The sequence below is a fragment of the Leucoraja erinacea genome, chromosome 25 (genome assembly GCF_028641065.1).
Source record: "Leucoraja erinacea ecotype New England chromosome 25, Leri_hhj_1, whole genome shotgun sequence".
Lineage (NCBI taxonomy): Eukaryota > Metazoa > Chordata > Chondrichthyes > Rajiformes > Rajidae > Leucoraja > Leucoraja erinaceus.
This window is the reverse complement of record NC_073401.1, coordinates 20922233-20948294: the sequence shown is the minus strand read 5'-3', so window position 1 is coordinate 20948294 and position 26062 is coordinate 20922233. Positions and strand designations below refer to the sequence as shown.

The following is a 26062-nucleotide window of genomic DNA, read 5'->3' as shown; positions in this document are numbered from 1 at the left end:
CCATGTGGAACGTTGTCGAAGGCCTGACTAAAATACATGTGCACTACATCCTCATCAGTAGACTTTATTTGTAAACTCGATCAAATGGGCCAGACAAGATCTCCCCTTACATATCCATAGTCTTTGAATAATCCCTGCATTCCGAACAAGATTAATCTTGTCCAGAATTTTTCCCCAATAATTTCCCTCCCACTGACTTTTGACCTACTGCCCCGTAAACATTTAGCTTATTCCTGCTGTCGAATAAAGGAACTATATTTATTGTCATCCAGCCATCTATTTGCTGTTTGTTGCTCTTTCTCCGGCAAGACCTTGACATGTGGTCTATAATGTTGTCATGTGTATGGAGATGGCAGTTTAGACCAATAAGGGCTCAAAAAGTCCTTCCGCGCAGGTGACAGGCGTGTAGGGATGCTGTAGCACCAGCGGTTTGGGATTTTTGAGGTTCTCTTTTCCTCCTAGCTTCCTCATTTCTTTTATGAAAGAACAACGCTGCTTTTTTATGCAGATTCGCAAAACTGGATAATCCAGTCCTCATTGTTCCTAGTGATGGGTGTGAGCGTTGAATCTCTTCAGGGATGTTATAAGATATTCATGGGATCTGTCAATTGTCCTGGGCCGGGGTCGGTGCCACGGACTTGACCAGAGAGGACCCGGCAACATTGGTGGAGATGTCGGTGCGGCGTCAATGGGGGCGCCGATCGACCACGTAGAGGGAGGATGCTGCTGCCGAGGGAAGGAACAAAGGAGGACCTGGTGTGGGGAGACAGTGTGTGAGAGGGGGTGGGGGGGAGAACAATGGACAGTGGAGGACCCGGCATGGGGGGGTGTGGGCGTGGGTGAGAACAAAGGGGGACCTGCCGCAGATACTGTGTATACTTTGTAACGTTGTCAGTGCCCTTACGTGGTGACTATTTGCATACCATGGGTATGCAAGCAAAGAATTTCACTGTGACTTGTCACATGTGAAAATAAGTATTCATTTATTAATTCATACATTTATTCATTCAATCATTTATACATTCATTTATACATCCATTCATTCATTTATTCACATCAATCATCATTCATTTATTCACATCATTCATTCATTCATTATGTCAATTCTTCTCTTTTATCCTTTTTGCTTATCTGTGATCTGTGGATGACTTGACTGTATTCAAGTTTAGTCCTTTCTTTGACTGGATAGCATTCAAACAAATGCTTTTCACTGTTACCTTACACTTTAAATTACACAAACATTTTGTAAAACATTTTGTAAAAAAAAAAGACTATGCAAAAACAAGACGTTGGTGCAAAATACAATAAGTGTGAGTTTAGTTTATTGTCACGTGTTCCAAGCTACAGTGAAAAGCTTTTGTTGTGTGCTAACCAGTCAGTGGAAAGAAATACATGATTGTAATCGAGCCGTCCACAGTGTACAGATACAGGATAAAGGGAATAATGTGAATAACGTTTTGTTCAAGATAAAGTCCAGTAAAGTCTGATTAAAGATAGTCTGAGGGTCTCCAATTAGGCGAATAATAGCTCAGGACTGCTCTCCAGTTGGTGGTAGGATGGTTCAGTTGCCTCATAACAGCTGGGAAGAATCTGGAGGTGTGCGTTTTTGCACTTCTATACCTCTTGCCTAATGGGAGAGGGGAAAAAAGGGAGTTATCCGTGATTATGCTGGTGGCCTTGCTGACGCAGCCTGACGTGTCAATTGAGTCAATGGAAGGGAGGTTGGTTTGTGTGATAGTTTGCGAAATTCTCTGCAATTTCTTGTGGTCTTGGATGGAGCTGTTCCCAAAACCTGTCCCCAGTTCCATGGTAGTGTAAGATGTGACCTACAGTGGTCCGTTGTTGAGGTAGGAATAGGGTTCTGCAGGTCAGTTTCACAACCTGATGGTACCTGGTCCTGAATCCGTTGCTGTTGGACTCAAGGCTCCTGTGCATCCCTCTCGACGATAACAATGAGAAGTGAGACTTACCTTGATAATGGCGATCTTTGCTGTTTGATGCCACCTTGTTGAGGCATCACCTCATGTAGCTGCTTTAGATGGTGAGAAGTGTGAGCCGCCTTCACCAGAAGGACTAGTTGTTCAAGAAGGCATCCCACCATCATTTTCTGAAGGGTAATTAGGAATGTGGAATAAATGCTAACATGATATATTCAAACCACAGCCCAGGTGCAGTCTCTGGAGGTAGTGCACCGAAGGGTTTCTTATCATTAAAGCAGCAGTTCAGATACTGGTGAAAAGTTAGGACAAAAAAGTGTTACACAAGAGCATAGTGAATTGTAGTGGGTGGAGGCCATTCAGCCCCTCATGCCTGTTCCACTATTTAAGACCTTGGCTTATCTTTTAACAGCGGTAGAGTTGCTGCCTTATAGCACCAGAGACCCGGGTTCGATCCTGTCTGCGGATGCTTGGCTGTACAGAGTTTGTACGTTCTCCGCACGACTGCGAGGGTTTTCTCTGGGAGCTCTGGTTTCCTCCCACACTCCAAAGATGCACAGGTTTGTAGGTTAATTGGCTCGGTATAATTGTAAATCGTCCCTAGTGTGTGTAGGATAGTGTTAATGTGCAGGGATCGCTGGTCGGTGCAGGTTTAGAGGGTCGAAGGGTTTGCTTCCACCCCGTATCTCTAAACTAGCATTTTCCAATACTAGCCTCATACCTCTAGTGCTTGCACTCCTGGAGAGGGTCCAGAGGAGATTGAGGCCAATGTTTCCTGGGGTAAGAGCGCAGAGTTACAAGGTTAGGTTAGAGAGATCACGGCTGTTTTAATTACAGAAGGCTGCGTGGAAATCTGATCGAAGTATTAAAATGACGTGTGAAGTTGGAGCGGCTGTTCACGCAGATGGAGGGGTGGAGATGTAGAGATCGCAGGTATGAAACTCGGGGAAAGATCATTAATGGCGGCATGAGGAAATATTCACGGTTGAAATCTGGAATGTGCAGCCTGCAGATATGGGAGAGCCCAGGTCCCATTGCGGTCGTCAAGAGGGAATTGGACAAATATTTGGAGAGGAAAAGTTTGGAGACGGGGTCAGGACTAGCTTGTTGCTCTGGTACCTCCTTCTGTGCTGTAACCTTTCTTTAATCAGAGTGACAGGTTTTGGATGGAGCTCAGATGAGGCAGGGCAGGTTTGCGTGGGGTGGAGTGGGCAGGTCAAAGCCAGCGAGTAATAGGCGGATACCAGGTGAGAGGAGTTTTTGGTGGGCAGGTGGATGGACGGAGCCCAGCGATGAAAAGTGTGAGATAAGGGGAGAAGCGTGAAATGTGAAGCCAGAGGAAGGAATATAGGTGGAAGGGGATCCCCCATCCAAAGGGGAAAAATTGGGTGTGCATCCAAGTGGGACACAGAGACGAGAGGGGGGGAAAAGCAGGGTGCTCAGGCCAGGGAAGTAAAGGGTGAACGGGGGGGGGGGGGGGGGGGGGGGGGGGGGGGGGTCAGGTGTCAGGAGTCTTTTATTGTCATATGTCTCAGACATAACAATGAAATTCTTCCTCGTAGCAGCACAACAGAATATGCAAGACCTAGAGGGGAGAGAGAGGGGGATAAAGGGGTAGGGCATGTAGCAGTGCGGAAATCTGGGCTGCGTGGGAATGTTACCCATTACACCAGCCCCACCCTCTGCCTGACTCACTGCCTCTTGCTGCTCTTTCCTCTTCCATCGCCAGCTCTGGGCTGCACATTCCTCCCCTGTTGCTCACTTTCTCTTATTTGCCTGCTTCTCTTTCTCTCTCTCTCTCTCCCTCTTCCTGATTCTTTTCCTCCCTCTCTCCACTTCCCCTTTTTTCCTCGCTCCCAAATTCTCTCCCTGGTCATACATCACCCCCTCTCATCCACACCCCCCCCCCCCCCCCCCCCCCCCCCGGATCTCCACTCTCTTTTCATGTAAATGCTTTATTCTTATGCTGATTCAGAACACTGTCAAGCTCGTGCCTTGCAGTCTGACTTGTGACAACAGTCTGTGGACTGGGTTCTGCAGTCAATATTTCTCACGTTGTTTTTATGGACGAGGAGAAATTCGGAGCCTGCTTGGATCAGTAATTTGGAACAATGGGTTTGGGAAGCGGGTGGCTGTGTTGGGGCCGAGTGCTCAGACTGAATGCTTGTGTGGGGCTAGGCGTGGCACAGCTCCTGCCCAGTTAAGCGTAATGCAGTGGACATTACAGAGACTGGCCTGTAATGCTGCTCATTTTACAGTGCTGGGTTAGAGCCAGATCGTGCTGTGGAACCTTTGTGCCTGTTTCAGCAGATCGGTGAACTCAGCAGAGGTCCCATCTCAGAGCGTCAAACGTGGGGTGGGCCGCCTGCACCTCGAAATTACAACCCTGGATGAGAGTAACTCTCTATCTGCAGCTCTTCATTTATACCTTAGAAAACAAACTGCCTGTCAGCTGTCTGATCACCACACATTCTGATCTTTGATCAAGTGAGCTTTGCAAAACCACAGCTGGAAAAAAAATCATTAAAAATATGTACTTCTGTGTAATGCGATGTTTTTACTCGATTTTCACCAACTTCATGAGATTCAAAGCTAATATCATGTCTAATACACAGCCATTATAACTCGGTAATCTTGCCCCAGATAATGGTAATAATATAAACCTTATTGATTGGCCTTATCAATCCTTACTGATAATTGATTATCAATTAATTGCAGGGATATGGATTATGTGCAGAAAGTGAGAGTAGTTTAATTTTGTATCAAGTTCGGAACAAACATTGTGGACCAAAGGGACTGTTTCTGTATTGTACTGTTTATGGTTTTTTTTTAAACAGCAGCAAAGGTAGCACAGTCCCTGTGAGACTTAGAAACGATAATTGACTTGACAAATGTGGCAAAATATGTGGGCACACGGACAAACTTTGTTCTTTGAAACACTAGGGAGAGGGAAAAGAGTTTGAGGAGGCCAAGGAGGAGTTGGCAGAGTAAGAGAACAAGGTAGAACTGGAGGATGTTACAAAGTTACAGAACTAGGTAGTTTATTTAGAAATGTTATGACATGCTAGGCACTATGAGAATTTGCCAGAAAGTCTTGATATAAAGGCATGATGTGTTGCATTATAAAGCATTGAATATTTTCTGTAAAAGTTTGCACAGGAAGGTGTCGACTTGTACATTCATAAATCTATGATAGTCCATGCATCTTAAATCTTAAGACCCAACACAGAGCTAACATTTCCAAGCTTGTCTCTCTCTCTCTCTCTGTTTCACTATTTGTAAATAGAGTAAATTAGTTGGCATTGGTAATATTTTATTATTAATATTGGTTTATTAGTAAGTAATTTTATTAGTTGCAGAGTTAGTAGCCACATCCAGCACTGTTTCAACATGGGGAAGGTTTCTTCCTATTCCACCCCTCTTGTGAATTCCAGACTGGTGCCATCCTCTGGGTGAAAATATTTCTCTTCCTCTCCCATCTAATCCACCTGCCAGCCACTTTATAGAACGTAGAGCCATGCAGCACAGAACAGGCCCTCCGGCCCATGATATTTGTGCCTTACACAATGCCAATTAAAATTAGAATTAACCTATTGCTCTGTTTTTGACCCCTCTGCTAAGCCAAACCCACGTGAGACACAGCCCGAGTGTAGATGTGGAACGAGGTGCCGCGATGAATCAGTTCAGAGGGAAAGGGGCTGATCCTGTCATCGACGTTTGTTGAGTAGAATTCTTCACTTTGAACAAATGACATCAAAGTACATACGGCATAATTTCTGATTTGCAGCTCGTCTGTGCCCTGCCTGTTGTACGTGGCGTGGGAGTTGTACTCTGCTGCAGGCACGTTGTACATTAGTGCTGAATGACTCACCACCAAGGGGCCGCCTTGAAATCACCTTCAGGACAAAGGCAGCATCATTAACATTCCCTTTCCCAAACTGGATGGGCAATATGAGGGCCCCACCCACCCTCACCATGAGATTTCACCTGGTCATGATTTTAAGTAAGTATAAAACCCTTTCAGAGAGACTATGTTATTTTATGGCGAGCTGTACACTGGCCAATAATGTTCCGCAATGCTGATCAAGCAAGTGTAGTCATGGTTACAGTGCAGGAAATGCGTTGGCCAATTTGCCTCCAGCAAGATCCAACTGTCAGCATTACTATAGTGTCCCAGATACTTTTATTTTAGTGAGGCAGAAAGGAAATAAAATACGTTGTAGCCCAGTATTTTATAATTTAGTTTCCTCCCACAACCCAAAGACATAGCAGGTGACGGGCAGGCACCGTAGTGCGGTGGTGGAGTTGTTGCCTTACGGCACCAGAGACTTGTGTGTTGTGACTTTTGGCAGACCGATTTCCTTCCGGGGATGAATAAAGTTTATCATATCCCGTCGTACCTGGGTTCGATCCTGGCTACGGGTGCTGTCCATACGGATTTCGTACGTTCTCCCTGTGACCGCGTGGGTTTTCTCCGGGTGCTCCGGTTTCGACTCCAAAGACGTACAGGTTTGCCTTTACTAAATCCATGGTCACTAGGACCCTTCTGCCATTTTTTGTGGGGATTAAAGGTCGAATGTGTCCAATGGGTTAAGATTCGCAGGTCTCCTGAGAGAAATCAGCTCGGATACAGGTCCTTCGGCCTTCCAAGTCTGTGCCGACCAACAATCCCCGCACATTAACATTATCCTACACACACTAGGGCCAATTTACACTTATACCAAGTCAATTAACCTACAAACCTGCACGTCTTTGGAGTGTGGGAGAAACCAAAATTTTCGGAGAAAATCAACGCAGTCACGGGGCGCACGTATAAACGCGGTAAAGATAACACCTGTAATCAGGATCAAACCCGGGTCTCTGGCGCTGCAAGCACAGTAAGGCAGCAACTCTGCTGCTGCGCCACCGTGCCGCACGCATCAGATCCAGGTGTCCACCCTCAGGCAGGCGGGGCCTCTCTGTGGTTTCTTCAAGGTTCATGCCCCTCATTGCGAATGGTAATTGAAACCTTGACCACATCTTTAATCCCTCACCCACCATTTCTCATGTGCCATCCACCAATATGCCATCGTCCCTTCTGCACTGGCTGATGGGGGGGGGGGGGGGGGGGGGGGGGGGCTAGGTAGGTAGGTCTTTTCCCCAGGTAATGGCAATTCTATCATGGATGACGCCTTGGACCTGACGGATTGCTGTCGGCTGAGTGCAGCCTCGATATGCCTTATCAGACAAAGAATTTAGAGTTAATTGAGAAACAACAACCTGCGTTGCAACGCACCGGAGAAACTGCACAGCTGTTCACCAAACAGGTGGCATTGTGCCGGTGTTGGGACTTAGTCAGGTACTATTTGCTGGATCATTGACCATGACATTAATTCCATTAGTTAGTTTAGTTTATTGTCACATGTACCGAGGTACAGTCAAAAGCTTTTGTTGTTTGCTAACCAGTCAGCAGAAAGACAATACACGATTACAATCGAGCTGTCCACAGTGAAGAGATACATGAAAAAAAGGAAAAACGTGAATGATGTTTAGTGCAAGATAAAGCCAGTAACATCCGTTCAAAGATAGTCTGAGGGTCTCCATTGAGGTAGATAGTAGTTCAGGACTGTTCCCTAGTTATTGGTAGGATGGTTCAGTTGGCTGATAACAGCTAGGGAAGAAACTGTCCCCGAATCTGGAGGTGTGCGTTTTCATTTTTATACCTTTTGCCCAATGGGAGAGGGGGAGAAGAGGGAGTGGCTGGGGGCTGTGTGACTCGTCTTTGATTATGCTGGTGGCCTTGCCGAGGCATCGCGAGGTGTAAATGGAGTCAGTGGGAGGGAGGTTGGTTGGTGTGACGGTCTGGGCTGCGTCCACAATTCTTTGCAATTTCTTGCAGTTTTGAATGGAACGGTTCCCAAACCAAGCTGTGATGGATCCTCTTCCCAATTACAAAACTAGTCCCTGTTCTCTCCACTTGGGCAGATTTTGAGCCTCGATGTCAACTGTGGACCTGTTTGGAGCTTTGGTTCAAGCACTCCACTGGTACAACCAGTTTCTCAGAATGCCGTTGCTAAATGACTATAATTACTTAGATATGTGGCTGGGATCCAGACTTTGTTTACACTTTTTGTGTTCACAGAATGGCGGATGTGGTTGTTCAGAATGGATCACAGTCTCATTAATTTCACTGTCAATTGCCCCAGGTAGGTTGGTTGGGGTGTGGGTGTGTCTCTCTCTTTTCCAAAATGCCTTTATAAGCACTGCCTCAGAGGCTGTTAACGTGCAGTTCAGTGTCAGTTTATCACCACCACAGGAAATCCTGCGGCACTCGGCAGCTGAAATTGTTGCAAAGTGCAGTTACCCTTTAAACATAGGAGGCACAGTCAGTCAACATGCCCCCAGCACGTTTACACAAATACATTTGTGGCAAAGACCAAATTATCTGAGACACTGGAGAGTTCCAACATAAAACACCGTCTGTTCATTTCCCTCACAAATGCTGCCTGGCCCACTAAGTTCCTCCAGAAGGTTGTTTTTTACCGTTTTAATTGCTCGTTGAGGGATGTGTTGAAAATGGCAACTTTTCTCAACCTCTTCCAAAGCAGACTTAGCAGACACATGCATAGATACCGATAGGTGTAGGAAGGAACTGCAGATGCTGGTTTACAACAAAGATAGACACAAAATGCTGGAGTAACTCAGCGGGACAGGTAGCATCTCTGGATAGAAGGAATGGGTCACATTTCAGGTCAAGACCTTTCTTCAGACCGAGTCAGGGGAGAGGGAAACAAGATATATAAAAGGGTAAGGTGTGAAAAACGAGAGATCAAAGGGAATGAAGATCATGGAAAATGTAGAATAGAGCATTGTGAGCGAGGGGAAGGTGACAACAAGGCATACAATGGAAAATTTAATCAGGACTGTTAGACTGGTCTGAAAACTAGGATGGGGAGAGATGGAGAGAGAGAGAGGGAAAGCAAGGGTTACTTGATGTTCGAGAAATCAATATTCATACCACTGGGTTGTAAGCTGCTCAAGTGAATGCAATTGCTGTTCCTGCAATTTGTGTTGGGCCTCACTAACAGTAGAGGCCCAGGACAGAAAGGAATGAGAAGGGGTTAGTGTTTAGCAACCGGGATTTCATGTAGGTCGAAGAAGACTGAGCAGAGGTGTTCAGCAAAACGATTGCCGAGCCTGTGCTTGATCAAGCCGATATATAGGAGTGCACATCTGGAACAGCAGATAAGGTTGGAGGTGGTGCAAGTCAACCACTGCCTCATCTCAAAGGACTGTCGGGGCTGTTGGACAGAGTTGAGGGTTTGTGGAAAAAGTACCTGGGGAGGGGGTGGTTTGGGTGAGAATGGATGTTAATCAGGGAGTTGCAGAGGGAACGGTCTCAGCGGAAAGCAGACGGGGTAGAGATGGGAAGATGTGGATAGTGGCGGGATCCCGTTGGAGGTGGCAAAAATATCAGAGGATTATGTGCCATATGCAAAGGATGATGGGGTGAGAGGTGAGGACTAGGGGGACTGTCCCTGTTGCAATAGGGGGGGGGTCAAGAGCCGAGGGGAGCTCTGTGCGAGGAGACCTGTGTGAGGGCCTCATCTATGATGGAAATGGGGAACCCCCATTCCCTAAAGAATGAGGACATCTCAGATGTCCTGGTATGGAACAACTCATCTTTGGCCTTCATCAGTCAGAGTATTGAGTTGGGAGGTCATTGTGCAGTTGTACAAGACGTTGGTGAGAACGCATTTAGAATAGTGTTCAGTTCTGGGCACCATGTTATAGGAAAGATATTGTCAAGCTTGAAAGGATTCAGAAAAGAGCCGGCGACAAAAATGCCAAATATCTTATGCACGTCTGAGGGTCGGTGATAAGGCCGTAATTTAAACCCATTGGTCAACAAAAGATGAGAAGCCTAGAAAGGCCAAAGACCAGTATAAAATACATGTACTACCCTGCCATAAGTAGTAAAAATCTGCTAGATCCTATACATGCACTACCTATACCCAGGTATAGTCCTGTCCAACACAGCTCCTGTGCCTCAGAGACAAAGGATCAACACAAATCCTTATGCTGTGTCCGAAAGGTCAGTGTAGAAAGCCCTGTGGTGCCCAGCCCCAGGGCAAAGGGTCAGTCCATGGACAGTTGCATTGCCCAGTCCCAGGGTGAGAGCTAGTTTTACTTCCCATGTACCAAATCTAAGAGTATTGTGCAGATGCTCCATAGTAAAAGTTGCCAGGGAAACAGACAGCAGGCAAGCAGCAGATGGAGACCAGCAGTTACAGCTCCCGCACTGGCTCAGCACCAGGACACTGGTGTTTCTTTCCCAGCTGATCATTAGATCACATTCTCACCGTGCAGTCTGCATGAGGCAAGATACATTGTGATCATGGTTGCAATCATGGTCTGTGGTTTTGCTTAATGTCAAAATGATTTTGAACAAAGTAGGCATGGGGCAGAAAGGAAATAAATTGGGTAAAATATCAAAGACCATCTGAACAGCAGGTCTTGGATCAGTTAAAGAGCGCTAGATTCATAGAGATGCAACGTGGGAACAGGGTCTTTGGCCCAAGTCCACATAATAGAGATGACCAGATGAATGATCAGTCAACTGTTCATGAGAATGGCACTGGCCAAGACACTCAGGAAACTACCTTGTATGTGACTTTTAAAGTCCGTTCAAGAGATTAATGTTTGCTTTCCAACACAATATTGCACCAAATTATTTGATATTCAAGGCATCTAGGGAAACATGTTCCCACTGCAATAAAGGTCAGGATACATTCAAACAGGCAGAGTGTTATGAAAAATGTTCTGCATAGCATCCCCAACTAACCTTAATCAACGCTTAAAACATAGATAGCAGCATTGGATACAAACCATGGAAAACGTTTGCAGAGCTGTGGGACTAAATAGATTGCTTTCAAAGAAAATGCAAATGCTCGCAAATAAAATGGGACAAATTACTTTCCTTGCTGCCGATCTGGGAGGTTGGGTCAGGCAAGATATTTAGCCAGTCTGAAAAAGGGTCTCGCCCCAAAGCGTCACACATTCCTTCTCTCCAGAGATACTGCCTGTTACTCCAGCATTTTGTGTCTATCTTTGAGTTCAACCAGCATCAGCAGTTCCTTCCTACACGAGATGAGTAGTTTAGTTTAGAGATACAGCGCGGAAACAGGCCCTTCAGCCCACCGAGTCCGCGCCGACCAGCAATCCTCGCACACTAACACTACCCTACACACACTCAGGACAATTTACAATATTTTTACCAAAGTCAATTATCCTACAAACCTGTACATCTTTGGAGTGTGAGAGAAAACCAAAGCACCCGGAGAAAACCCACGCAGGTCACAGGGAGAAGGTACAAACACCACCCGTAGTCAGGATTGAACTCGGGTCTCTGGCACTGTAAGGCAGCAACTCTACCGCTGCACCACCATGTTCTGGTTTTCATAAGGCTACTCATAGAGTCACATCAACTAACATGTGACCAGGAAACATCATCGAGTCACATTTTATATTTAGAATCAGTGAATTGTCATTTACCATAAGTGATAGATTTTGGTTTAATCCGGAACCTCTGGTTATTATGGCAACAATTGAAAAATTGGCTTCCCAATAGTGAGTTTAAGTGTCCCTTTAAAAGAGGAACTGACTCAAAAGGCAAGTAAGTACTCTGGAGCATAGAAGTAAATTAAAGCACAAGACATTTCTCCCTACCCAATACTCAACACCCTACAAGTTAACGAAATATACTAACACTCCACAAAAAGTCCAAGAGGCGAGACCACAAAGAAAACAGAAAGAGCACTGTCCATTCGCAAGCTCTTAGCCTGGGTGTTCTTAAAGGTCCCCAAAATCATCAACAATTACAAGTTCAATTAAAACCAGCAATCGTTCAATGACTTTTGTTCAAGTCAAGATCAAATGTACCCAATAAACAGAAGACAAGAGGTCATATCCATGTTATAGCCGAGGCAGCATTTATTATCATCCATTCAACTCAACATTGAATTAAATTTTGGCATTCCATCAGATATCATTTATTATCCTCGCAGCTTTCTGACAATCCTCCAAGCTCAATGACACCAGCTTGAAAACTGATTGGTAAAGCTGATGTTTTACAGAAGAAAATTTAACTACTAGGTACAAACAGACACCTGACAAAAGGATCAAAATAACATTCAAGCAGATGAAAGGCATTACCCAAGGTCTGTGTACATCACAGGACTCCACAAAATTAAAATAGCCCAAAACAAACACTCAGCAACAGAAAGGCCAGTCTTCCTAGTTTTATATAAATTTATCTCAAGAATGACATATTTATTGGCTAAAATGAGCAATCATGTAAACAGTTAATTTAAGGAAAGATCAAATTGACACGGCGCTGGAATTTAAATGACCATCAGGGATATTGCAATTTTCACATGCAAGGGGTGATTGGTCATGAGCCATCATTACATGTCATCATTGATCTAGATTAGTGATTAAACCACCAAGTGTCATTTATTTTTAGGGGTTGGGAGGGGTACCATCTGAACTTTAAAAAAAAAAGGGACCAAGAAGAAAACAATCAATGATTTGTGGACAATCACTTTTGCATGATTCTTAATTTCAAACTACAGCAAACGGGCTTAAATACCAATACAGCAAAGACTTCAGCATCTTTCCTTCTCTGATGAGCATACAGCAGATTTAGGGGAGTGTGTACAGTAGATATATCAGCACTAAGGTATATAGCACATATGGTGGGTGGGCAAGGCGGGGAGGAAGGGCAGGTAGGGGGATGACCATCAATTGTTGCCTTCGCCTGCTTCATCATCCTGCTGGTCCGTTGTCCAGAGGGTGAGGTTGTCCCGCAGTAACTGCATGATGAGTGTCGAGTCCTGGTAGGAACCCTCATTTAGAGTGTCCAGTTCAGCGATGGCGTCGTCAAATGCTGACTTGGCCAACTGGCAGGCCTGCTCGGGAGCATTCTGGATCTCATAGTAGAAGACGGAGAAGTTGAGAGCCAGGCCCAGGCGGATGGGATGAGTAGGCTGCATCTGATCTTTGCTGACCTCAAAGGCCTCTTTGTAAGAAGCTTCAGACAATTCCACCACACCAGCCTTCTTCTCACCGGAGGCCACCTCAGCCAAGTAGCGATAGTAGTCGCCTTTCATTTTCAAGTAGAAGACTTTGCTCTCTATTTGGGACTCGTTGCAGTTCTTAATGAGGAATTTGTCGAGCAGGGCCAGCACGTCACTGCACACTACCTCCAGCTCCTTTTCCACCTTCTCCCGGTAGGCACGCACCATCTCCAGCTTCTTCTCATTGCCATCAGCAGAGGTCTTCTGCTCGATGCTGCTGATTACCCGCCAGGAAGACCTGCGAGCCCCCACCACATTCTTGTAGGCCACCGAAAGCAGGTTGCGATCTTCATTGGACAGCGCCTCATTCAACTCTGTTACCTGCAAGTAAGATAATAGGAAAGAGACCGACAAGTGTGAGCAAAAAAGTGCGTCCTAGGTTTAAAACCACAAATCAAATCCCCATTTACAAAAACTCAAAGTAGACAACCTGTGCCCACTGAAAATGGTGGGCAAACATTCAAACCAAATACACGGCACAAAAGGGTCAATTCAATTTCTTTCACAAGTCTGCATCACTTTGCAGGTGGGCAATACAGAAAATTGACAACACTGAAGGCCATTGGACCATTGTATCTGTGCTGGTTAAAGGCTCCGCCGTCTAACCCCACCTTCCAGAACTTGATCATATCCCTGCAAGTCACAACTCCTCAGTGCTGAGAGCTTCTCCCCCCACCACCTCTTCAGACAGGAAGTCCCGTTCCCCCAAAACTATCTTGTGAATTCCCACCATATCTTTCTGACCGTTTCACCAGTTACGCATAGACCATGTACCCTAGTCTTGGAACACCCTAAACGATATGAAATAAATGGGAAGTATGCATGTAGTATTTACCATTTTCAGACAATAATTAAATCTCACATCCTTCTGCCCCGAAAAGAATCCCAGGCTATCCAAACTATCCTCTGCATGACTGTCAGTTACCCAAGCCAGGTCAGTTTCAGTGCAGGTGCTAACCTGCCCACACACTGAATGGACACTTTCACAATAAATATTAGCAACCCAGCTGCTTTTAAAATTACACTCTCCAATAAAGAATGAACAAAAAACTTCACCAAATGCCAAATTCTTAAATAAAATATCAGACATGTATATTGGGCTCAAGATAGCCCCTTTCCCAGTGTAACATATAAGCTGGCACACTGACACTTTGCACTGAGCTACTGGACAAAAGGTTGAGAGCAGACAATAGTCATGGTAACAATTATGCAGGATTGTGGCATCTCCATTTTCAAATCATGCTCAAAACAGTTGCATTTGATTTGCCTATACACTAAACTTATCAAATTGGTAACAGAGTTACAACATCAGAAGATGCACTAACTAAAAACACTTTGGCCTTACGCGTAACCACACCAGATGTCCAGTATCATGTCGGATCAGGAAGATGATGCTCCAGCTGCTTTTCAAGATTCCAACATTTTCCATTTAAGCCAGAAAACAGATCCTCAGCATATTAACAAGCTGAGCCACTCAGACAATAGGAGCATGAACTCACTGCAATTGAAAGCAAAATGGGATGGGATGGGATGGGATTAGATTCCTCCATCTAATGCTGTGGAGCCCTGCACAATCAGGTCATATTACCTCGGATCACATATCTATCTATCTATATCTATCTATATCTATCTATCTATATCTATCTATATCTATCTATATCTATCTATATCTATCTATATCTATCTATCTATCTATCTATCTATCTATATATATCTATATCTATCTATCTATATCTATCTCTATATCTATCTATCTCTATATCTATCTATCTCTATATATATATCTATCTATCTCTCTATCTATCTATCTATCTATCTCTCTATCTATCTCTCTATCTATGGATATATATCCATATATATCCACATATATATATCCAGGAGTGATCCGAGGCATATATATATATATTATATATATATATATATATATATATATATATTTATATATATATATATATATTTTTTTTTAAACATACACATTACAAAGAGACTTATGCCCCACAAGTTAGTATTACTTCCAGTGAAAAATAAAGTAAAGCTGCATTGCTTTTCATAAAATGAGGATCAAAGTAGAACTCGGGGGCAATCATTGAGCGTTCTTGCTGCAGTCCACTTTAAAGCAAATGGTGTAAAGAATTTTAAAAACTACCCTTGTGATTGGTTCTGCAGTTATGACAACAGGAAAGTGGCCCTTGCATATATGTCGATAGACCAAGATACGAGGTCATGGGTGGAATCTCAGCACACAACTGCACCCAACCAGGAAGTGTTACAATTGGCTTCCACAGGAGGGGGGTGAATGGAGAACAACCTATCATCACTCACAGATCAACATTTCAAATGCTCTAGTGGACATAGGGAAATCAGGCAAGGACACGGCGATACTCTACAGACTCAATTCAATGGCAAAAAAGCCCCAGGATTCAAAAGGTAAATTATCAAAATAATACGATGCGCCCAATATGGATGGAGCCATGGCTAACAGGGTTGTGGTCCGACTGGAAAATATAGCATGGAAACATGCCCTTTGGCCTGTTGAGTCCACGACAACCATCGATCACATGTTCACAATAGTTCCAGAACCAGGGGCCACAGTCTTAAAATAAAGGGGAGATAATTTAAGACTGAGGTGAGAAAAAACTTTTTCACCCAGAGAGTTGTGAATTTATGGAATTCCCTGCCACAGAGGGCAGTGGAGGCCAAGTCACTGGATGGATTTAAGAGAGAGTTAGATAGAGCTCTAGGGGCTAGTGGAGTCAAGGGATATGGGGAGAAGGCAGGCACGGGTTATTGATAGGGGACGATCAGCCATGATCACAATGAATGGCGGTGCTGGCTCGAAGGGCCGAATGGCCTTCTCCTGCACCTATTTGATATGTTTCCACGTTATCCCACTTTCACATTCACTCGCCACACACTACAGAGGACAATTAACCTACAAGTCTTTGGGAAGTGGGAGGAAAATTATGTGGTCACAGGGAGAACATGCAAACTCCACAGACAACACCAGAGGTCAGGATTGAACCTGGGTCTCTGGTGCTGTGGCAGCAGCTCTACCAGCTGTGCAACTGGTACAGTTCCACAGGGAGATGCACAAAAACATCATTTAAACACAGATACCCGATGCAAGCTGTTAGAAGAGAGATGTGGACAATGAATAGACACTAGTGGATCCAAAGACTGTGGATTAAGGGCAAAAGATAGAGAATGCAGTAGGTTGGGAAGGACAAGACATGTGTATCCAGGCAGTTCTGTTATAATTCAATAGGTGCAGTCCTAAGAAAACCAATATAGAAAATTGTGCTATAAAAATTATTGCGTCAGTGGGGACTGAGGTTAGGGGCTAGAGTGTCAGACTCACAATAAGTTATTTCTCAAGCAGATTTTTTTTTTAAAAATAAAGGTATTTTCAATAGTAATACGTTTTGTTACTGCAAGTTAAAAATACTAAAGAGTGTATATTACATTTCTTAATAGAATATGACTGCATAAGTATCAATGGAAGCGATTGCTTTTCAATTTTAATAGCCTCCTATGGTTGATGCAGCAGCTGTGTTCTATGGTTACATGCAAGCAGGTTTCCTACCCCCCCCCCCCCCCCACTTCTCAAATCAATGACAGCTTTATTTAAGGCTGCAAATTTCCCAAGCAACTTAAGCAGTTCTCCAGTTCCAGATCAAAATTCAAAATCATGCCACAACCAATTCGACCTGTGTAATGAAAATAGTGGTCCCTAATTCACCACTCACATTATATCCAATTTGTGTTATAACAGAACTACCTATAACTGCTAATGAATGTGGGTGGGACAGTGGAGAGAAGGAAGTCTCATCTGCTATACCAATGCTCAAATTAAAATGACTAAAATTACACAACTAGTCCAATCTACAAATATTGTAACCTTGTATTGTAACAGAGTATTGGTAGGAGTGAGGGGAAGTAGAGAGAAAGCATTAGCCCACAAGACAAATAACTTGCTGTTAACTGACAAGCAAATTCAACTCCCAAGAGGCAAGAAGATGGAGGTTTTGTTGCCCATTGCTGTTAAATTGCCGCAGTACGGCCATTACAACAATTATTCTGCAGCACTGTCCGCCCAGAAAAAATTAGAAACAAACCCAAAGTGCAAGTTGTTTTACAATAAAGCATCACACCCTTCATTTACTCAGGCATTACAACTCCACCCTTCTACAGTCCCACCCTTCCACCACATAACGTTATGTACCTTCTTAAAGGGGTCAATTATTTTCAGCACTCAGTCTCAAGGAAACAAGCTAGCTCAAGGTGACCAATTTGCATTGGCCTCCAGCCGAGCAAATCTATTTTTTAAATTTCCCCTTCAGACACCCCCACTGTGGGGGTGCAGTGATTTTTACAAAAGTTATCTGCTGCTAAGTCGATTGCTACTTACATTTGAAACTGCTGAACAAAAAAAAAAATCTCAATTATATTAATGGATGGGGAGATGAGACACTGCAGATGCTGGAGTCTTTAGTAAAAGACCAACTGCTGTGGAACTCAGTGGGTCAGGCAGTATTTGTGGAGGGAAATTGACAGTTTCAAGTTGGAGCCCTTCGACAGGTCATGCTCTCTGATCTGCTGAATTCCTCCAGTCTGTTTTTTCACTTCCTTATCAAAGGATAGGCAGGTAGGCAGAGCTAGCTGTCTCACAGATTAGCCATTACATTATTGCATGATGGAACAGGCTCAACGCAAAAAATGACCACCTCCTTCAATCATGACCTTTAGTTGCCAACCAATTTTCTGTACAGACATGAGGTCCATTAGCCTACTCAAATCTTCCTTTCATTTTTCAACTTGGAAGCCCCCTTCCTCCAATTGGCTAATGATATTACCACACAGCACAAACTATTCACCCTATTATCACTGATCTTTGAAATTTATCCATTAGTTATGAGTTATCCCTGTGCTGCTAATCCCTTACATTTCCATTTCAAGTACATAAAAAATGCAACCCCAACTCAAAAGCTTTAACTTCACTCTCACCCCAAACAAGATTTTTTTTTAAAAATTTGTACCAAATTAGGAAGATCATTCAGCATCACATGCCTGTTCCATTTAATAAGATAGTGGGTAATAATTTCCCTTAGTACAACCAGCTAGCACCCACTCTTCCGCATCCCCCCAACCCCCCATCCTTCGCAAGCAAAAATTCAGTCAGCCACCGAGCCTGCACTTTGAGCATAGTTCATTGTCCACTAGCTGAATGAAAATCTCCCCCGTTTTGAATGGCAGAGACTGCAATCTGGTTCCAACCAAAAATGTGCCATTAGTAGGATCCCAGCCACCATCTTGTCAAGTCACTGAATTTTGTACATTTCACCTCATTCTACTACACTTAAGTGACAGGTCATGTCTCAGCACATCTTCATAGAGCCAGACATTCGTCTGGCAAACCTTTACTACACTCCCCCTATTGCAATTTATTTTCATGCTTGGGTGGGAAGACCAGACCTGTTCACAATATTACAGGCCTATACAAAAGCAGCAAGATACCTTAACACACTTGTGATGAAAGAAGTAGAAAACAATCTAACTATTAATTTAATGAAATATATATTTTTTTAATTTCCCTGTAATTATGGCCTGAGAAAGGAATCTCAGCCAGTCCAGATTTGGGTGCGAACCATTTAATCAGCACACCACTGGCCAAAGCAACAACATTCGATTCTACTTAAACAACTGCATGAAATCGATTACGAGTTTTTACTCAACAGCCATATTATCCCAGCTACTGCATATTCCCAATGGAAGCTGCAGAACATAAAAAATGCTACGTCTTGAAGGTTCCTTAACCAAAATATTCTACCCATATCCCTCCACAGATGCTGCCCGTCACGCTCGGTTTCTCCAGCTTTTTATTTTCCGCTCAAGACCTGCAGAAGGTCTCCAGAAAAAAAATGACATTCTTTAATGTCACCTACTCTGATCTGTCCAGCCACAGAACCCTGCAGTGAACATCGGTCTGCGTCATGCAGCCCCTGTTGGCAGAAGTCCAGCACTCGCAGAGGCTAATTGAACTGGATCCACCTACTGTGGTCATACAAGGCGCAAAAAGCGCGCCCAAAATGTATTCACGGGAAGAATTGAGATCTTATTGAGATTACACGGCCGGGAGGTGGTCCGCAGGGCGCTCGCTGTCTGTTGCCCGGCTCCACTCTCGGCTCCCACTGTCTACCCACACAATAGTCTCAACAAGAACCTCGCCCCAGCAGCAACCCCGCACAATCTCCAGACCACCCGCTTCATCACCCACCCACGGCTGAAATATCTACACGCAGTGGAACATATTTCTCTACAAGATAAACCCCCTTAGAGCGATGCACCGTAAAGATGGCAGCAAGCCCCCTGCGACTGATTGTACTGCGAGCTGCGACAATGGCATCGTACTCGCCACGGGTCTATACTCGTTCACATTTAAAGGGTCCATTCCTCACACTGCTGCCACCATGTAAGCTATTAAACCACACCATCGGACATGAGGGGACTGAGCCGAATAAAAAGTTGCATTGAAAGACCAGGATTCCTCTAGTCTATATCCATACGGCCCCAAATTTATTCGGACACCTTGGCCACGCCACCGCCCTCCTAGACACCGAGCTCGTCAATCAACACGCCCTTCGCCGCGCCCGACCCGCCACCGAGAATGGAGAGTATCCGTCTCCCATCAGGAGGCTGAAGGGGACTCGGTGGCCACCCACCCACTCCCTACATACAAGAGGACGATACCGAGCCATTCACCCGCTGTTGCGGTTGAAGAGGGGAGGAGGGGGGGACGGGACTCGGTGCAGATCCCGCCGGTGCCCGGTTGCAGGGCGGGGTTGGATTACTCCCGGCCCTGGGGAAGGGAGACTCCGGACACCTGCCCAACAAATGTCTGACTGGAGGACCCAGGCGGCCAAATGGGACGGGCGGGGTCGGCCACCTGATGTGTTTGCGAGCAAGGAGAGAACCCCTTGCACCGGGGACGGCCCCCGGGTCCCTCACAGCCCATCCTCCCCACTCGGGGCCCCGGGGGAACAGCAGCCGCCTCCCCGGGGGGGTGGGGGGAAGGGCCGTCCACTCACCGACTTCATGGCCGCCGCCATGTCATCATAGCGCTCGGCCTGCTCGGCCAACCGGGCTCGCTGCACCAGCTGATCTCGGCTTGCCATGTCGGAGGCGGTGTGCGCTAGGTGCGAGGCTCCGGGCGCTGCGGACTCGCTACCCGCCACCACCTGCCTGCCTGGCTGCCCGCCTTCCTTCCTTCCTTCCTCCTCCGTCTATCCGTCTGTTCGCCCGCTCCCGCACTCGGCCCCGCCCCCGCCGCCGCGCGCTCTCATACCCCCGGCGCCCACCCACAAGGCCCCGCGCTGCCGCAGTCGGGCATGCGCACTGCGGCCCGCGGCCCAGCCCGCCCGCTCTATTTAACGGTGACGTCACCTGCTAATTTTAGAACAACTGCGGATTTTTTTCCGAGGGCGGGATCTCGCGCGCCGGAGTACGTCGACGGACGCGCGCTCCCGCGGGTAAAGGGGCGGGAAGGTGTTTGGTTGCCATGGCAGCGCTGCGAGGCACGAGCGCCGGACGTCACCGTAGGGATGGGGGGGATGGGAGGTGGAACTCAGAGAGACCCTCCCTGTCAGGGGACAGGGAGAAACAGAGATATGTGGAAGGGTAAGGTGTGAAATCGATAGATCAAAGCAGGCACAAAAAAGCTGGAGTAACTCAGCGGGACAGGCAACATCTCTGGAGAGAAGGAATGGGGGACGTTTTCGGGCCGAGACCCTTCTTCAGACAGTCAGGGAAGAGGTAGACACAGAGATATGGAAGTGCGAGGTGTGAAAACGAGACATCGAAAGGGGATGAGGTTCAAGGAAAATTCAGGAAGCAAAGAGTAGGAGTGAACGGGTCCTTTTCAGAATGGCAGGCCGTGGCGAGTGGAGTGCCGCAAGGCTCAGTGTTGGGGCCGCAACTGTTACCATATATATTAATGATTTGGAAGAGGGAATTAGGAGCAATACTAGCAAGTTTGCGGATGACACAAAGCTGGGTGGCAATATGAAATGTGAAGAGGATGTTAGGAGGTTGCAGGGTGACCTGGACAGGTTGAGTGAGTGGGCAGAAGCGTGGCAGATGCAGTACAATATAGATAAATGTGAGGTTATCCACTTTGGTGGCAAAAATACGGTGGCAGATTATTAGAAGGGATGAGGGGAATCTTATAGAAACATATAAAATTATAAAAGGACTGGACAAGCTAAATGCAGGAAAAATGTTTCCAATGTTGGGCGAGTCCAGAATCAGGGGCCATGGTCTTAGAATAAAGGGGAGGCCATTTAAGACTGAGGTGAGAAAAACTTTTTCACCCATAGAGTTGTGAATTTGTGGAATTCCCTGCCACAGAGGGCAGTGGAGGCCAAATCACTGGATAGATTCAAGAGAGAGTTACAAAGAGCTCTAGGGGCTAGTGGAATCAAGGGATATGGGGAGAAGGCAGGCATGGGTTATTGATTGGGGACGATCAGTCATGATCACAATGAATGGCAGTGCTGGCTCAAAGGACCGAATGGCCTCCTCCTGCACCTATTTTCTATTATTCTATGTAGAATAGATCATTAGCTTGGGGAACGTGACACGAAGCAGAGATAAAATGTAATCAGGAGGTCAGTCAGACTGGTCAGAGAACTGGAAAGGGGGAGGGGTGGGGAGAGAGGGGGAAAGCAAGGGCTACTTGATGTTAGAAAAGTCAACATTCATACCGCTGAGTTGTAAGCTGCCCAAGCGAAATATGAGGTGCTGTTCCTCCAATTTGCGTTGGAGAACTAGGGTGGGAGAGGGAGGGTAACTCGCTGGGTGGGGGGCACCCGTTAATGTGATGAGCAGTTGGCGGGCGGTGAGTGCGCAGGCGTGTTGCTGTCGGCCGGGCAATGGGCCGCAGAAAGGACGATGCTGATTGGTGTAACCCGACCCAGCGGTTGGAATGGCGCGGCGGAGGGAGCACGATGGTGCAGAATGGCATGGCTGTGAGAGCCATGATGATTGGTTGGAATCAAAAATATGCCATCAGCTATAGTCTCCAATGAACTCAGTTCCAACTTCCTCCAATATCTAGGATTTAAGCTACACGGATGTTAGATCTTCCACACATGTGGAAGGCATGTGGTCTACCACATAATTTGCAAAACAACAATATGTAACATTCTACGTACAGCTTACAAAAAATAAGCATGATGACCATGGGGATCCAATTTGGAAAGCAGCATTAGAGCTTCTTTGCAAATACACAGGTGATGTAATTGGATTAATTTTCCAAATGTTGATCTTTGTTTATTATACCCTACTGTCATGGTGGCTGGCTGTAAAGCGATCATTCCATGAGCTTCATATCACTTTACCAATATGTGGGATAAGGTTAAAATTGTCCATAATTAATTCACATAACCAAGCAGATCGATTTACAATGAGTGAGTTGCCAGAGGAGGTAGATGAGGCAGGTACTATCGCATAGTTAAGAAACATTTGGACAGGTACATGGATAGGCCAGGTTTAGATGGATATGGGCCAAATGCAGGCAGGTGAATCTAGTGGAGGTGGGACATGTTAGCTGGTGCGGGCAAGTTGGGCCGAAGGGCCTGTTTCCACAATGTATGACTCTATGACTATAACCTGGCCTATCTGTGCAAGAGTCTGTGGATCCCACCATGGACCTATCAGCCCCGAAGCCCATAGAATCAGGGCAGAAACAAACCATCGTCAATCTCAAGAGACATCCCAGGAATAAAAAACGTCAGCTTGAGATAGAGAGGAAACTTGCTCATGTCAAGGAAATGTATGAATCAATGCCAATGTGATGCACACAATAATTAGAGGTTTCCAGATGATCTTCCTTTGAACATATCTAAATTAAATATGATGCATCAGCAGGATATTCAACCACTTCATTGACAGTTTCATGTCTCCAGTGGGCACTGATGTCTTCATTAGTAGCAATCAAGGCCACACGAGACACTATGGTGCAATGAGAGATATTGATTAATTTATTTGGAAAAAAATAAAAAGCAATATTGTCTGTGCAGAAGCAAAAGCTGCCAGTGAATGGGATGGAGGGGCTGAAGATTAATACACAATGCTGTATGGAGTTTGGAGCAATTTGTCATTTACAGCTTGCAGTGTTTACACTGCGTGGATGCAGCTGCCTGCTGGATGGTGGTGATATTGCTTCATGCATGGAGTGTGCAGGACTATCATGGGAATATGGAGCACCTTCTGCTGCTTGGAATCATAGGTAACACAAATGTTGTAGTGGTTGGAGGTCAGTCATCTCATCCACAGGACATCCCTGCAGGAGTTCCTCGAGATGGTGTCCTCGGCACCACCACCTTCAGCTGCATCATCATTGACCTCCCTTCGATGGTAAGGTCAGGACTAGGGAAGTTCAATTGCACAATGATCAGCACTATTCACAACTTCTCCGATAATGAAACAGTCCACATCCAAATGCAGCAAGGCCCGGACAATATCCAAGCCTGGGATGATAGGTGGCAAATGACATTCACACCACCCATATATATCAGGCTATGATAGCATGCCTCAAGAGAAAATCCAGCTCCTGGCATTCAATACCATTTCCATCACTGAATCCCACACTATCAATATCCTGGAGGTTACCAGTGCCCAGAAACTGAACTGGTGTAGCCATATCTACAATGTGGCCACAAGAGCGAATCCGAGGCTAGGGATCCTGAGCGAGTAACTCACCTCCTAGCTCCCCAAAGCCTGGCCACTGTCTACAAGGTTCAAGTCAGGAATGTGGTGTAATACTCTTCACTGGTCTGGATGAATGGGTAGAGCTTCAACTACAGTCATGAAGGTCGACACCATACAGGGCAGTAGCCTACTTGACAGATACCCCATCCACATTCACTCACTCCACTGCTGATGCACGATGGTGCAGCTATAGTGCTGCTGCCTTACAGCGCCAGAGATCTGGGTTCGAGCCCGGCTTCGAGCCTGACCACGTGGGTTTTCCCCAGGTGCTCCGGCTTCCTCCCACACGCCAGACGTACAGGTTTGTAAATTAATTGGCTTTGGTAAAGATTGTAAATTATCCTTAGTGTATAGGATAGTCTAGTGTACGGGGATCGCTGGTCAGTGCAAACTCGGTGGGCCAAAGGACCTATTTCCACACTGTATAACTAAACTAAACTAAACTAAAAGTACCTTCCAAATGCATGACCTCGACCAGCTAGAAGGACGGCGGGAAAAGGAGGCGATTAGCACCATATTGCCCTTGATGCTACACACCATCCTGACTGAAATATATCACTGTTCTTTCACTGTTGCTGGATCAAAGTCCTGGGAGTCCCGCTCCAAAGGCCCTTTGAGCTAACCCATATCTCAAGGATTGCAGTGGTTCACAAAGACAGCTCACCACCACCTTCTCAAGGGCAATTGAATGCTGACTCAGTCTGCAAAGCTTACATCCCTTGAATGAATAAAAAAGTCTCATCTGTCTCATTAGCATCATCCTTCACCTCATGCCCAACACAGAAGCAGAGTGCAAGCAAATCATCCTCAATCTACCTAAGTGGAGAAGATAGTGGAGCCAGAAATTAAAAAAATAATAATATTTGTATTACTATGCACAAAGAGCAGGAACATAACGCAGATTGGAAGCAAAGCCACAATGGACCAGATAACTACATAATGTACAGAGTGTTTCTACACAGGTTTTATAACATGGTGCAGTCTACATTGTTGGATGCCATGGTTACAGCCCAGCCAATGCAAGTGTTGGTTTCTCAGGCTCCATGCTCTCTGTGAGCTAAACCCACCACTAAAGAAAGAATAGTGTGGTACAATTTGTGATTCCAGGATATCAGCAGACAACCGATTTGAGCTGCAGACACTGATGCAGTAGGAAATGCAGCAGCCAATATCCGTACCACCAGGTCCAACAAACAGGATCCAGATATCAACAACCAGCGAGTGCTCAGTCTGACCACCAAACATGAGATGCCCACAGTCACGAAAGCGCCCAACATCTAGCCTGCATATGGTGGACACGTACACCCCACCCACAGACTAGAACATAGTGCAGTACAGCACAGGATGGGCACTTTGGCCCACAATGTTTGTGCCGAACATGATGCCAAGTTAAACTGATCTCATCTGCCTGACATGATACATATCCCTGTATTCTTTGCACTGCCACATGCCTATCTAAAAGCCTCTTAAATGTCAATACAGTACAGAGAAGGTTCACCAGACTGATTCCTGGGATGTCAGGACTTTCATATGAAGAAAGACTGGATACTCGGTTTGTACTCGCTAGAATTTAGAAGATTGAGGGGGAATCTTATAGAAACTTACAAAATTCTTAAGGGGTTGGACAGGCTAGATGCAGGAAGATTGTTCCCGATGTTGGGGAAGTCCAGAACAAGGGGTCATAGTTTAAGGATAAGGGGGAAATCTTTTAGGACCGAGATGAGGAAAACTTTTTTCACACAGAGAGTGGTGAATCTCTGGAATTCTCTGCCGCAGAAGGTAGTTGAGGCCAGTTCATTGGCTATATTTAAGAGGGAGTTAGATGTGGCCCTTGTGGCTAAAGGGATCATGGGGTATAGAGAGAAGGCAGGAACAGGATACTGAGTTGGATGATCAGCCATGATCATATTGAATGGCGGTGCAGGCTCGAAGGGCCGAATGGCCTACTCCTGCACCTATTTTCTATTTTCTATGTTTCTAATATCATATCTGCCTCCACCGCGATCCCTGGCAACACGTCAAGGCCCCCACCACTCCCTGAGTAAAAAAACATATCCCATTAAACTTTTCCCCTCTCCTCTAGTATTGGACATTTCCATCCTGGGAAAAACGTTCTACCCAACCTATGCCCCTCATAAATGTATATACTTCTATCAAGCTCCGACATTCCAAAGAAAATAATCCAAGTTTATCCAATTTCTCCTTGTAACTGAAGCCCTCTAATCCAGGCAACGTTCTGCT

General features: G+C 45.6%; 1 protein-coding gene across 1 annotated transcript; it reads right to left on the bottom strand.

The window, feature by feature from the left end:
• Positions 1 to 11887: 11887 nt before the first annotated feature.
• LOC129709530 (14-3-3 protein eta) lies at positions 11888 to 20351 on the bottom strand. The gene is made up of 2 exons (XM_055655991.1): positions 20140 to 20351; positions 11888 to 13375 (listed from the first exon to the last, which is right to left on the bottom strand). Exons 1-2 carry the CDS (start codon positions 20224 to 20226, stop codon positions 12719 to 12721), a joined length of 744 nt encoding a protein of 247 aa, XP_055511966.1. The 5' UTR covers positions 20227 to 20351; the 3' UTR covers positions 11888 to 12718.
• Positions 20352 to 26062: the final 5711 nt, after the last annotated feature.

Bases quoted from the DNA above. Each gene is read 5' to 3' on its own strand.
- LOC129709530 (XM_055655991.1), bottom strand. From the start codon at position 20,226: ATGGCAAGCCGAGATCAGCTGGTGCAGCGAGCCCGGTTGGCCGAGCAG. The intron at 13,376-20,139 runs GTGAGTGGACGG...TCTTACTTGCAG, and splicing joins TGGCGGCGGCCATGAAGTCG to GTAACAGAGTTGAATGAGGC.